Source organism: Vombatus ursinus, unplaced genomic scaffold (assembly GCF_900497805.2).
Source record: "Vombatus ursinus unplaced genomic scaffold, bare-nosed wombat genome assembly UNPS02000582.1, whole genome shotgun sequence".
Lineage (NCBI taxonomy): Eukaryota > Metazoa > Chordata > Mammalia > Diprotodontia > Vombatidae > Vombatus > Vombatus ursinus.
Genome location: NW_020940360.1, coordinates 8,138,590 through 8,153,973, shown reverse-complemented (window position 1 = coordinate 8,153,973; position 15,384 = coordinate 8,138,590). Strand labels below are relative to the sequence as shown.

Below are 15,384 nucleotides of genomic sequence, written 5' to 3'. Positions count from 1 at the left end.
ATAACACTATTTGTGTAAAATAGATTTTTTTTAAGCTATAGCTACCATAAAGACAAAAATACTGATTTTACTTGGTGGTTCAAAGTTATGAATGTCAATATCCTCAATGACACCATGTTTTGAGAAATTTTTCATCAAAAAAAGCTCACCCATCTTATTCATATTATTGTTATGCTTATTTTAATAGGTTCTAAAGATGAATTATAAAATGTTTGATCAATTAATACATATCTATGAATGTTATTTTTGTTGTATGTTTAAATTTTGTGTTAAAAATTGTAATAAAGTTTAAACTTTATTTAAATAAAATTTGAGCTGAGCAAATTATTTGATAGGGTTTTTTCGTGAAAAGTGTGAGAGGTGTGACAATTTTGAGAAAATGGAGCCATAAGGATATAAAGTTTGGAAATCTCTACCATGTGATTACATTAGTTCTTCCTATATTAGGTTAGGGACTATCTTAATAATTTTGTAACTCTCAGGGTGCAGGCAGTGTCATACATATGCTTTGGTCACTGGCCTAATCAATATTACAGCATGGACATTGCACGAAAGTAGATTAGATTAATTTTGGTTCATCTATACAAGAATAAGGATCAATGAAGATTAATAAGGAGATGCCTGTTAAAATTATGGCAGAAAGGTTTAATCCTACATTAATGCCTGCAATAATATACACATCAAAGCTATCTATATAAAACAAACAAAGTCTGTCTACAGGACAAGGAGTGCCACAGAAAGTCAGAGGCTACGTATTACATAAAGAGTTTTGGGTGCAGCCAGGATGGTCATCAATAAATATGTGATTCATATAGCAGATTGGATCACAAATATCCAACCACAAGGCCCAAAATTTGGTGGGATAACCAATGATTGGTCTATTTGGACAAAGACAGAAAGGGTGATCAGGGGACTCATGATGATGCTATTTAGTGAACCTATGCTCTTTACTATGATGAAAAAAGATCCATTTATGAATTTTTAATGTATATTCCCAGTGCTGAGACACTAGGCCAAGCATGATGCCATAAACAAAGTAGGCATTCAAAAATATGAGTTCTTTTAACCGAAGAAAGATTTTACTATGAAATTATGAGGTATACATTAAAATGACTTTTGGGAGTCCCTGGGGAATGGCTAATTTCTAATAAACAGGCATAACTTTTAGAGCAAATATATAGCTATGTTAAATATGTCACAATTAATTTTAGAAATGAAAATTAGAACTAGGCTTGTTTCCAAATTTATACTTCCAGCTCTGGACTACCACTTCCCGTATTACATATAGAAAGGGTATAAGGCACATTAGGTCACAAGCACAGAACTCAAAGTTGTGATCTTCTCAGGTCAAAGTCGTAGTTTTCATTTTGTGCAGTTTTGGCTCCTGACCCCAGATGATCCCTTGCTTGTTTAGCATGGGTGTAAAAAAGTTGCAGGTAACCCCATACTGCTCTATTTTTAGCTCCACAAATGTAGTTCATTTGTTTTGTGCAAAATCTAATTTTAGGACCTCAGACTTTTTATCTGGACAAGTCTGACAGGGGGTTGATAATACCGGGAGATTCAAGTCTGTCACTTTTTGAGGAGTCTTGTGTTCTGCCATGTTTCTACTACTCTTATTGTGTTTAAAAAGTATTCTCGGCTTCTCCTTATATTGCCTCAAATTTCTTCTCAGGAACATCTGCTGCTGAGACGTGGGGACCACAGGAGGTCTGGAACTGTTGACCAGAAGTAGAGGGGATGCACTTGACACTTGCTGAGATATTTTCATCCAAGAAGTTTTCTTTGAAAGACCCGTTTTCAAGGGTATGTGTCTAAGCCTAGGTAAAGGGGAAAGCTGTGGAGATGTATTCATTGATGAGTTAGCACTCCCCTTTTCTTGGGGCTGCCATGTTGGGTGTGGAATATTTTCATCCTTGGGTCTCAGGAGGTCTTTAAGTCTTGTGTCTTGAGGAAGTATGGGGCTCCACCCCTCACCCTTGCCTATACAGGATGCTGCTGATAAATGAGACTGCGGTTTTGGTAATTTTGTGGAGTGAATCTCCAACTCCAGAGGTGGCACTTCAAAAACATATGGTATCCTGGCTTTAGGTGAGCCTCTGGGACCATCAATATTCAGGGGGAAATCCAAATATGGCTGATTTCTTGGCTCATCTGAACCTCTTCTATTTGCAGATGTAGGGGGTTCAAGATCATTCTGGTCTCTTTCTGAAAAAGTAGAAACTAAGAAGAATAGAGAATAAATGTGACGAGATGATGATTGGTTACATAGTTATACAAAGGATATTTAACAAAAGATACTTGCCCAAAGAATAGAGATGGATAACTAGGTATGCCTAATTCCATAATGTACAAAATGGAGAGTTGAGCCCGCAGTCCAGATAATTAGAGAAAATGAAAATTCCTGCTTAAATGATCAGGATAGGTAGATGAAACAGATATTGTTATTACTGGTTTTGGCCTAAATTATTTCATTCATTAACTCAGTTCTCCACTTCACATTATAAGGATGGCAGACATATCTTAGCATTTAGTTGTCTAAAACATCAATACTTTTAGGATTTATGATTTCAACAGTGGCTTCTTCCTCCAACAAAAGAAAAGCATCTGATGAATTATGGAATAAAACTTGTAAGCTCAAATGTACTGAAATGCCCATGATATGCATGCAAATTGCACTGTTAATCTTCAAACTTTTTCCCCTTTTCTCCATTTTGTTTCAACTTTCTTTTTCTAAACTTTCTTTTCTAAGTTTTCTTTTTCTAAAATTAACTATAGGAGTAAAAAGGAAACTGTATTTTAAAAAAGATAAAATGTCACCAGTTAAAAGAAGACAATTCCTCTTACACTAAATTCTGGGTTGACAAAACATTTAGTAATAATAGTTCATATTCATATAGTGCCTTAGGTCATAAGCATCATTTTCCATTGTTTGTTGATTATAGACCATCCCCCATCTCTCACCCCAAATGAATTGTTAAAACTCGCAATAGAGAGAACCAGCAAAGTCTTACATTCTATTGGAATATAGATTCATTGAAGACAGTAACTTTTCCCTCTTTTCTTTGAGTATGCTCAATTATCTAGCACAGTGACTTCATTGGGACAGGGAACTCACAATAAGGACATTTTCTCTACCATTGCAGGTTAAGAACTATGAGGCAATGTATGGTCCTAAAGAGTTTCATGAGACACTGAGGGTCTTGCCTAGATCATATTATTAGTATGTATCAGAGGCAGGATTTGAGGTCAATAAGTGCTATCTGTGCTCTGAAGGTCAGCCTACCTAGGTGCAGAGAACTTTCCATCTATAGGACAGCCACTTGGTGCAGAATTCTTTGGCTATAGGAACCCATGAAATCAATTTCTGAAATTGAAATAAATTTGCTTTTGACCAACCCCCTTCGATCGGTGCAGTGATGTCAGCAGCCTTGCAGAAAGGAGAGAAGAGGGTGCCAAGAACCACACAGGATTTGAATTTAGGTATTCCTGACTCCAAAGTCTGCTTTCTAGCCTCCATTTGAGGAATATACATTTATCTTTATTTATCTTTATTAAATTTTGTCTACAACTTTTTTTTTGGAGGTGATCAGAATTAAGTGACTTACCCAAGGGTCACATAGCTAGTAAGTGTGTGGGGTCGAATTTGAACTCAGGTCCTCCTGATGCACTAGCACTCTCCTTTTTTCATGGTTGCCATGTTGGGTTTGCAATATTTCATCCTTGAGTTTCAGGAGATTTTTAAGTCTTGTTTCTTGAGGAAGTATGGGGCTCCACCCATCACTGACTCCAGGGCCAGTGCTCTATCCATTGCGCCACCTAGCTGCCCCTATCTACAACTTTAACTCCAGAGTCTGTGGTACCTCATGACTCACAATAACACAGAATAACAAAAGAATATTGATGTTAAAAGAATGGGTTTTTATTTAAGGAAGAAACTTGGGGTCATTTCAAGCATCTCACAATTTCTTAGATTCATTCCAGCTTACTCTTTTCCTCGTATTTAAATTTTCACCCATGTTTACTCTCTGCAGGTGCTATACAAGATGTATATACTGAAAGATCAACCATATGGGTTATCCATCTAATTGCATATCACTATTCGGACAGTAAACATTCTTTATCCATTTGATTTTGCCCTCTGTGGGTAGTTTGGTTGAATTCTTCTGAGTGATATAAGATGTGATTAGAATGATTGGTGAATTTCCATTAGAAACTGCTGTGGCAGTCTGAGCTTATACAAGTACTCTAATAGCAACTGGAAATAGAAGAATGTAAAGATGTTACTATTTTTGGGGGATCCCTCTTCCTTTCGGACTTTTCATTAAATATCTTCCATGACAGTGGCTGACGCCTTTAACAAGGTTATACCATCCTATTTTATGCATCATTTTATATGATAATCAGAAGGATATCAAAATTCTCTATTATTCTATCTTAATCTTATATGATTTAGCACATGCATAGGAATTAGCTTGTTGGAGAAAAATAATTAAGGCAGCATTTCTGTTCTATTGAATCAAGTGTTGTCTTTATTTGTCAACATACAATAAGCACAGTGGGATTTTGAATTCACTCTACCTTTGCATCAATTGTATGGGGCAGCTAGGTAACTCAGTGGATAGAATGCAGGGCCTGGGATCAGGAAGACTCATCTTCCTGAGTTCAAATCTGGCGACCCTGGGCAAATCACTTAACTCTGTTTGTCTCAGTTTCCTACATCTGTAAAATAAGCTGGAGAAGGAAATGGCAATATCTCTGCCAAGAAAACCCCAAATGGGGTCATGAAGTGTTGGACATGACTGAATAACAACCACAAAAGAATGTAAAGCTATTGTCTGCCAGTTTATAGGAAGATCAGTGTACCAGCTTTATATTTTGCAGCTATTTCCTTTTGTCTTCTGGTTTAATTTCTATTAAGAATGTCTAGATTGCTATGATTCAGTTCCTCCAGTCACATGTCCACTCATGAGTCACCAGACAAGGATCACACATACTTAGAATATGAACAGGTAAGCTAATGTTTATAGATGGTTTAAAAACTGTGTGATTGTTGGTACCTTCTTTTCCCCTTTCTGCAAGAGTGCTGCCATCATTGCACCAATCAAAGGGGATTGCTCAAAAGCAAATTGATTTCAATTTCAAAAATTGACGTCATGGGTTCCTATGGCCAAGGAATTCGGCACTAAGTGGGTGTCCTATGGATGGAAAGCTGTCTGCACTTAGGTTGGCTGGCCTTCAGAGCACAGATAACACTTATTGACCTCAAATCCTTTCCAAAACATGATAGAAATGAGATAGAAATGTGTTTTGCTGATGTAGCTACCCTTCAAGAACCAAGAGTCACCCTCATGCTGCGATGAAGTATCAGGGCAGTATTTACAAATAGCTAAAGTAGGATACAAACACTGTGAAAGTTTGATCCAAGGTTCTCAAAAGATGATGATAATGATGGGTTAGCAAGCCCTTGCAGGGCCTACCAAGTTGGAAATTCATCAAGTACAAGACCAGTGATAAGACTGATCTTTGAGGAAAAGTCACGTTAAGTCTAAAGATGTTTATCAGCAGAGGGTTGGCCATATTTTTTTGATTATACTGCAGTGTTATTGGAGATAGAGCCAAGAAGCAGTCAAGGCTTCTGGGAGACAGAGCTATGAGGACATGGACAGGAAAAAATTTCCAATTGTGATATAAGACAGCTGAAACTGAGGCTAAACCTTAGCTTGCTAGGGAAATTAGTCCAAACCCTTCCCTCACTGATATGCAAGATTACTTAGTTGTATGCAGAGAGTAAAAATAATTCTACTTCTTGACTTTCTCTGGTATTTACTTTGCTATTCAATCCCAGTTAATACTTTCACCTTATATCTATAGCTCTTGCCTGGTCTATGAACAGAACAGGCATTACATTGGGACTCAAGTCAAATGTTAGACCCTATATTGAATATAGATACTTGAGAGAACTTCAGAGTGAGCAGCATATGATTTGTGTTCCATTTGATGAAAGCAAGTCATGAAAATCATTCATTCACTAGGGCAGGGGTTAACACAACTATTGCAGTCCAATTCCTGCCCACTATCTAATCTTGTATGGCCAGTGACCTAAGTAAGAATGGAGTTTCTATTTTTAGATAAAATAAAGCCTTATTTAAAAATGTAAAAAACATTCTCAGCTTGAGGGCTGTACAGAAAACAGTCAGAGGGCTGAATTTAGCCTGCAGGCAATAGTTTGCCCACTCCGCACACTAGGGCACAGAGAGTGGTTGTCTGTGATCTGTGTTTGTGGAAGGAGGAGCACAGATCTGTGAAGTCACAGATCTTTGATGTACTGAAGTCATAGAGCATAAGTGGGAATAAATGGCCTGTCCTAGTTCATGTAGACAATTCAACAAACAAGCCTTGGTAGCAAAACAAGACAAAACAAAATCCCTCAAAAACCAAAATGGACTAGGGACTTTCTGGTTCCTGGGTTAGGCAACAAAGCCTTCTGGCCACACTAATACAAAACAGGGCAGCAGATGCATGTCTCACCACAATACCTGCCAGAAAATTTTCTTGGTTTTCCAAAGTTATAGCAATTTCATCTTCCTGAATGATGTCTAGCACTGTTGGGTGTTGTGTGGAGAGAAAAGTCTTGTCATCACCTTTTTTGAAGGCTCCAAGCGTGGCTGCTTTGGTCTCTTGCAGACCCTGAGTTTCTCCTTCTGGATTTGGATTTATGGTTTTGGGAAATTTGTTATCATGTTTTGAGGGCATGTGGTTTTTCTGAAAATGTTAAGGAAATCCTTTAAGATATCACTAAAATGATGATTTAGCAGTAAACAACAATTCAAAAAGTTAGTTCCAACCCGTGTTTCTTAACTTACCATTAAAATAAGCAGTGGCTATGATTATTTTTTTAAGACCACCAACTTGGTCAAATTTTGTGAAACTTCATTTCAAATTTACATTACTTATTTTAAAAAAACCTTATAAAAAGAGAGATTTAATATCAGAAAACCTCAGTTTGAATTTGGCTCTGCCACTTTTAAGCGGTGTGAACTTGGAGACAGATAACTTACTTGTGCCTCAATTTCCTTTCCTGTAAAATAAAGTTAATAGTATTGGTCCTCGTCAGGGTTGTAGTGAAGATAAAATGTACGTAAAATACTCTCTTCTTACATTATTGTTTCCTGTTTGACATGACATATTTCGTGTGCTTCTGATAGTCATATAACTAAAATTACATTTTAGACACATACACACAGATAAAGTGTTGACTTTATTCCTTTAATCTGAACATCTTTTGGGAATTTGAGAGGTCATAAACATTTAGGCAAAGCAGTCAAATAGTCTTTCAATATTTTACACACTACTAGTTATAAAAACATTTTCATTAATATTTTTGCAAACTATTACTATACATGGCATATCAGAAAACTCATTCTTACTGGTTTCATTACCAGATTGCTTAAGAGCTAATTGATAAAGCACATGAGCAAGAAAGTTTTTGAGCAGAAACTGTGCTTTCTTCAGCATCTAAGCATGACATTTTTGATAGCTAATTGTAATTGGGTATTCTGCACTACAGAACAGGCAGCTAGGTGGCGCAGCAGATAGAGCCCTGGGCTTAGAATCAGGAAGACACATCTTCGTAAGTTCAAATCCAGCCTCAGACATTTACTAGCTGTGTGACACTGGGCAAGTCACTTGACTCTGTTTGCCTCAGTTTCCTCATCTGTAAAAATGAACTGGAGAAGGAAATGGCAAACCTCTCCAGTATCTTTGCCAAGAAAACCCCAAATAGAGTCATGAAGAGCTGGACACAACTGAAAAGGACTGAACAACATCTTTCTGACTGTAGGCCCACTGCTCTATGCACTATGCTACCTTGCTGGATAAAATGAGATAATATGTATAAAGAGTTCAGCAAATCCTAAAGCACTATGAATGTTAGCTATTCTTTTTATTACATTTTGAACAGGGAAATTTTAATCATGTCATACTCAGCTTTTCAAAGGGGGTAAATTTCTCAGAGGATATAGTGTTTGCATATGTACAGTTTTAAAACATTTTAATTATTCCTATTTATTTTCTTCTACAGTATATATGTATTATATATGCATAATGGACACATGTCTACATCTACATCTACCTATTCATCTATCTTATCTATCTACCCACATACACTCAAGTTATACTGTTACCTTTACAAAATTTTCCCTATTAAAAAGTAAAGAAAGCTGGGGCAGCTATGGGGTGCAGTGGATAGAGCCCTGGCCCTGGAGTCAGGAGGACATAAGTTCAAATCTAGTCTCAGACAAGACACTTGACACTTACTAGCTGTGTCAGCCTAGGCAAGTCACTTAATCCCAATTGCCTGGCCAAAAAAAAAAAAAAAAGAAGTAAAGAAAGCCTAGATCAGGTGTGGGGAAACTATGGCCCTCTAGGTCCTCAAGTGTGGCCCTTTGACTGAAGCCAAACTTCACAGAACAAATCTCCTTAGATTATATATTTTTCTTACATAGAAAAGATGAAAAAAAAAGGTCCTCCTATTAGAATCCTAAGCAGAAAACAGGAATGTTAGTTATTTTCATAGCTAATAAAAGAGAAAGGGCTCTGAACACACCATTCATTTCAACGACCAGCAAGAACACTAAAGTACCTTTCAGTCTGCTTGGTTTATTAGCTATGAACCATACCTATGAAGTGATCATTTAAATCTATAGCTTAATTTTTTTTAAATTTAGAAACAGAGTTATTAGAAGTCTTTTCTTGGAATTGAGGCTTCAGTGAATTCAAGATGTAGAATTGTTACCTTTTCCTATTCCAGTAAATTCAAATGCTCATTTTCACTAAGGGCCTTGATGAAATGAAGATCACACTCCATAAAATAGAAAGTACATTTATTTATTTTAGCACTTCTCAACTCTAAACAGGCTGCTTCTTGTAACCTAGCCAGAAGTCAGAAAAGTAATTCAAGTTTTGACTTGGTCAGATGGTGAAGAGAGAACAAGTTAACTGTAATAATAACAATAATAGCAGCAACAACAACCACCCTAAGTGTATATTATCATTCTCCCCATTTTATAGATGAGAAAATTAAGTCATTGACAGAAGTTAAGTGGCTTGTCCAGAGTAGGAAAAAAACCTAGTAAATTCCCACCTGGTAGTACTACTTTGAGACTTCTCGTCCTTGTTCCAGGAAGCTCTTTATTGGGAAAACCTCGTCATCTTGCAAGATCCCATCAGTCTTGGTATACCACTTCAGTACTACCCCCTGTCTACCTGGTTGGAGTGTGGGGCCCTGAACTCCAAGCCCTCCATTTAAGGAGGGGGCTCAGCTCAGAACATCTCATTTCTCATCTGGCTGTAAAACTCTGGGACTTCTGACTTCTCTATCACACCCTTATGTTGAGTACCACTCTCCTCCCCACCCCACCCAATCCTCTTCCTTTTGTTTTCCTCAATTAGATTGTAAGCCCTTTGAGGGCAGAGACTGTCTTTCTATTTGCATGTTAGTGTTCCTGGCACTTAGCACAGTGCCTGCCGTACTAGACACTTAATAAATGTTTTTTGAATAAGTATCTGGGTCAATATTTGAACACAGGTCTTCCTGGCTGCAAATCCAGTGCTCCTTCCACTATGATATCTAACAGTAGATAGATAACCTGGGTCAGAGTTGGGGAACCTGGGTCATTAAAACTTCCTGGGTCAAATGAATTAAGAGTTCTGACCAATCCAGGGTAATTCTCCCAACTAGAATATAGATGGGTAAAAAACAAAAATAAAAATGCCTCTGACATATCTGAAAAGCTAAATAATAATGGGGAGCACCACAATTAGGTTGCTGAGGAGAAGGAGGGCAAGGTTCACCAGTTCTACCAGTTCTACCAGTTCTACCTAACCTCTTTCAGTCCAGTTCTTGTGTTGATTTGCATGGCAATGGAGGGAGGAGGATAGTGGTGGTGTTGGGGAGGGTGGATTATGGATGTCAAAAAGAGTCTCCTCACCCCAGTTCTACCCAGCTTCATTGCAGTTCTACTAAGCACAATTCTCAAGATGATTTGAAAGAGGTTCAGACTTAGGACCCAGGGATGTGAAAGACTCAGAAAAAAAAATCTGGACCCTAACTTAGTTAAAAGTTTGTCTTAAGGGAGTCAGAGGAACAGCAAGGGGAAAAATAACTTCAAAATATAGACAATCTAAACCTCCAAAAGTCTTTAGGCTCTTCTTGTATGTCTAAATGGATAAGGCTATGATGGACTCTGGGGTTATAGCTGAGAGATTTGAGAGAATTTGCTCACGAGTCAGAGAACTCAGGTTCAAGTCTTTCCACTGACTTACTGTGTGTGATCTTACATAAATCACTTTGCCTCCTTGGCCCTCAGTTTCCTCATCTGTAAAATGGATTCGATGGTGTTTGAGGTCTAGCTTTAGATCTATGGTTCTATGACTCTTCAAGGGAAATAATACATATTAACAGCTGTAATTCACTGAAAGATCATGGTAGCACAGTGCAGGCAAAGCAACCAAAGAAACCACACAGTAGCTAAAGATGAGTAGAAGTCAATAAAAGCTCAGTGGAGATGCCCAGCAGAGAGAACAGAGCAACAGAGATCCTGTTAAGATCCATTCAAACACATCAACATAGCTTGGACATTCATACAACTGAGTCCAAAACTCTCATGAAATACTTGTCTTGGCATTTTCAGGCTCCATCCTGAGGACCTTAACTCCACAGTTCTGAACTACATGGCAAACACCATGGAACCTGGTCTCTCAGAAATTATCAGTGTGCTGATAAACAATAAGCCATCTTCCATCATGGCATCCTACAGCTTGCTGCTGAAGAAACTAGTGAAGTCTCAAAAGGAGAATAAAAGCCTGAAGGTATGTATGAATTTTGAGCTGGACCTTAGAGATCATATATAGTCCAACTTTCTAATTTTAAAAATAAGGCCACGCTAGAGGAAGGGACTTGCTGAGGTAATACAGGTGTTCTAGGGCAGAGCTGGGGTTCAAACCCAAGCCTTCCCACTCCAAACCCACTAAACATTGTCATCCATCCTGTTAATGTAAGATTTTATACAAAGAAGATGCCTAATAAATGTTTGATAAGTACATGAATTACTAGAAAAATCTTTTGTGCTATGAAAGATGATACAAAGTCTATATTTAGAAAGCAAAATATTAAAATTTGACCCCTTTGCATCATCCATCTTCATCATTATTATCATCTATTTAATCTTAGCTCAGCTAAGAAAGCAACTTGCCTATTGATATCAGCACTAGTCTATCCCCAGTTCCCTACCTACGTGTGATCACCAGCCAACCGTGTTGCCTATGCGTATCTCCCTTCCTACTGTTGATTTGGTTTCAGTCCTGCCCAACTCTCCATGACCTTGTTTGGGGTTTTCTTGGCAAAGATACTGGAGTGGTTTGCCATTTCCTTCTCCAGTTCATTTTACAGATGAGGAAATGGAGACAGAAAGATTAAATGACTTACCCAGGGTTACACAGCTACTAAGTGCCTGAGGCTAGATTTGAACTCAGGAGGATGAGTCTTCCTGACTCCAGGCACAATACTCCATCCACCGCACCACCTAACTGTCCCATGGTAACCCATGAGAAACTGCATTCTTTTGTTTTGAGGGAGGGATCATTCTTGTTTCTAAACCTTGGCATGTCTGTATCCACACCTTCAAAGCCTTTTTATTTATAACTTAAGTACTAATCAAGGCTATGTGTAGCGCCAACTCCAGGGATCCTTTTCCTACCCCTCTCCCCCTTTTGTTTTGTGTAGAAAGAAAGAAGAAAGAAACATGGCCTTGGGAGGGTGCTGGTGCTGTCTGCTTTCCACAGAGTGCAGTAAGGGCTCTCACCTTGCTGAAATTTTCAGATTTGGGAGAAGTGTGACAATTTAGTGGAGGAAAATTTTTTGATAATTTTGGTTGTTTTTGCTTTGGATGATGTGCTTTAGAAAAAACAAAGAAGTGTGAGAGACAGAGAGAGAGAGAGAGAGTGAGAGTGAGAGTGTGTGTGTGTGTGTGTGAGTGTGTACAAATATGGATGAACAAACCCACATTTAGCTTGAACTTTATAAACTACAGCAGATTTATCATCCTACCCACTTAAAAAAATCAGATCTTCCTCCCCTACAGAGATTAAAGTGAGTAAAACAAATAAAATAAACATTCTTTTCTAGACATTTGGCACAAAGCAGGATCATTCTTTCCCTCTTCCATTTCAAAAATGAATAACTCAACTTAGGAATTTAATATAATTTTTAAAAAATCCAAAGTATCCACCCAAGCCAACAGGGACAAAGCCTGCAAAATCTCAGTTTGAAGGAGGGAACCCTCTTGCTGGAATGCAACTTTGGATAAAAGAATAAGCATTCTCTGGAGCACAAATCAGTCTTTGGACCAAATGATGGTTATCCCCCCCTTTTTTTCTGAGTAGATGAGAACTCTATTGCACATATGCCTTGGAAGTTAGATTGAAAACCCTTTGCTTGCCAAATTTCTGCCTTTTCCGAGGCAAGCTTTTAATGTTTGAGCTGTGGGGATCACCTTTATTAAGATGACTTGAAGAGGGAAGTTGGAAAATCTGTAAGAAGGCCTTTGGCATTACACAGAGTGGAGCCAATGGGATAGTTATTTTAGCACGATTACCTATATGAGTCATATGATTGTAGTTTTTGTGGTCTGGTGACAGGACCAGGGGTGTTGATCAGAGAATGTGAGTGGGCTGTTTCAGAATGGTCTGTGGTGTCTAGACAGAACTGGAAGATGCCTTCCTTACTGAATTCCCCTCGAGGAAAGGGCCTTGCTTGTGTGACCATGTTAGACACTGACAACATACCCTGGCAAGGTAGCTACCTAATCCAGGATCTCAGAAAGGAAACATCTCAACATTTGAGAAACAGAGTGAAAGAGTAGAGTCAGACATAACACCGGTATCTCAAATTGTTACTTTACTCCTATCTTGTCATTTAACTTTTTCTGGGTCTTAGGCTCTCCTCCCAACTAGATTGTGGGAAAGGACCACGTCTTATACTTCACTAAACAGTTCATAGTATTTTGAGCTGGACCTTAGAGATCATATATAGTCCAACTTTCTAATTTTAAAAATAAGGCCACGCTAGGGGAAGGGACTTGCTGAGGTAATACAGGTGTTCTAGGGCAGAGCTGGGGTTCAAACCCAAGCCTTCCCACTCCAAACCCACTAAACATTGTCATCCATCCTGTTAATGTAAGATTTTATACAAAGAAGATGCCTAATAAATGTTTGATAAGTACATGAATTACTAGAAAAATCTTTTGTGCTATGAAAGATGATACAAAGTCTATATTTAGAAAGCAAAATATTAAAATTTGACCCCTTTGCATCATCCATCTTCATCATTATTATCATCTATTTAAGCATTTAACAAGCTCCCATATTTATTTTGTGGGCATCATAACTATTCAATTCCAGGGAAGTGTTAAGAAAAGAATTTTTTTGGGGGGGCAATTGAGGTTAAATGACTTGGCCAGGGTCACACAGCTAGTAAGTGTCAAGTGTTTGGTCTGAGACCGGATTTGGACTCAGGTTCTCCTGATTTCAGGGCCGGTGCTCTATTCACTGGGCCACCTAGCTGCCCCAAGAAAAGAAATACTGACTGCATAGGTTTGCTCTCAGTGAAATTCATACATACCTTCAGGCTTTTATTCTCCTTTTGAGACTTCACTAGTTTCTTCAGCAGCAAGCTGTAGGATGCCATGATGGAAGATGGCTTATTGTTTATCAGCACACTGATAATTTCTGAGAGACCAGGTTCCATGGTGTTTGCCATGTAGTTCAGAACTGTGGAGTTAAGGTCCTCAGGATGGAGCCTGAAAATGCCAAGACAAGTATTTCATGAGAGTTTTGGACTCAGTTGTATGAATGTCCAAGCTATGTTGATGTGTTTGAATGGAACAGATACCATTATCTGGGAAAATTACTTTCATTAGACATATGAAAATCATACAAAAATGAGATGAAAGAATTACACTTGGGTAACATGGTCTGCCAATAGTCCTATCAATCTTATGGTAGAAGGTGGGCATTAAAACAATGGATCTTGTAAACAAAAGCATCCCCTTTTGAATGATCTCTGCTGCCTATGAATCAATTCTGCTGTGATTCAAAGGTATCACTAAACAGATTGAATGGATAGATGGGTAATCTTGGGGTCTGTGTAGTCACAATGGCAACAGAGGTATGAAAATCTTAAGGCTATCTATGTTTGGGTTAGTGATGAGGGAGAAATGTGATAAGTGATTTTTTTCAAGGAGAAAATCCTTACTTATTGAGAAGAAACAAAGAGTGGATATAAGTGGACTTTTCACTGGATGGAAAAGTATAAATAGTGGCTTCTTCCAGGGATAAGTACTAAGACTGACATCACTGGAAATTTTTTTAATGCATAACTTGGATGCAAAGTATACAGAAAAATTGCCTTTTGGGCAAGGGAATGTCATCATAACATGACAGTCATAACTTGCAGGAAGAACTTAGGAAGTTAAGATCATAGAAGAAAAGGGACTGCTATGCTTCAGCGTGGGCTGCTGTAAGACAATTAACATTAGTAAAAAAAGAATTCAAATGATCCTTATTAGCCTGATGAATGTGAAGTTAGAGAAAGGACTGAGCAATAATTATATAAAGTACTCCCTAAAGTCACTGGCTCAGTGACTGCTCTGACTGAAACTGCCTTCAAATAGAAATAAAATTGGTGACTGATTGGAAGTTGAACATCGAAATAAAACAGAAAGCATTACATGAGTTCCCTCTAAGTCAATAATGCAACTAACTGTGCTTGGATTCCTATACTGCAGTTCTGATTGCTGTACGTCAATGAAGATACATGGAACTAAAGAAGGTTCAGCATCTAAAATAGTGATGGGAACAGGGATCATGCTATAGGAGGAGAAAGGAAAAAAAAAGGAATAAGAATCTTCAGCCTGGAATGATGAAGATGTGATATAATCAAAGTACAAAATTATAAAGAGCCGTGGTTCTCCAAGTGTAGTCCATGGACCCCTGGGGGTCAGAAGGTCTGTGAGGTCAAAACTATTTTCATAATACTCCTAAGAGGTTATTTGCCTATTAAAATAGTCTTCCCTTTTCCAACTACATATCTGTGTGAGGTCAGATTTTCTTCATATGCTTAAACCAAAATAATATATTGCAACACATTGAATGCAGAAATGTATTTAAGCAGATTTATGATATATAACCTCATGTGGTCATTCACTGTTACTAGACTATCTTTCTGTCCTCATCGACTCCTTATCTCATTCTAAAACTTTTCTTCTCTTGTCTTCAATATTGGTCCTTAATCCCAAACCTCAATCAATCCATCCATCCATCCAT

At 38.0% G+C, this 15,384-nt stretch overlaps 1 protein-coding gene across 1 annotated transcript in view; it reads right to left on the bottom strand.

Annotated features, from left to right (window-relative positions):
• Positions 1-259: 259 nt before the first annotated feature.
• LOC114038547 (carbon catabolite-derepressing protein kinase-like) overlaps positions 260-15,384 on the bottom strand; it is a 107,908-nt gene continuing 92,783 nt past the window's right edge. The window contains exons 8-10 of the mRNA XM_027855859.1: positions 13,682-13,859; positions 6,540-6,765; positions 260-2,223 (exon numbers count right to left, since the gene is read on the bottom strand). Coding sequence (XP_027711660.1) covers positions 1,478-2,223; positions 6,540-6,765; positions 13,682-13,859 — 1,150 coding nt within the window. The 3' untranslated portion in view covers positions 260-1,477. The remainder of the gene's footprint in view (positions 2,224-6,539; positions 6,766-13,681; positions 13,860-15,384) is intronic.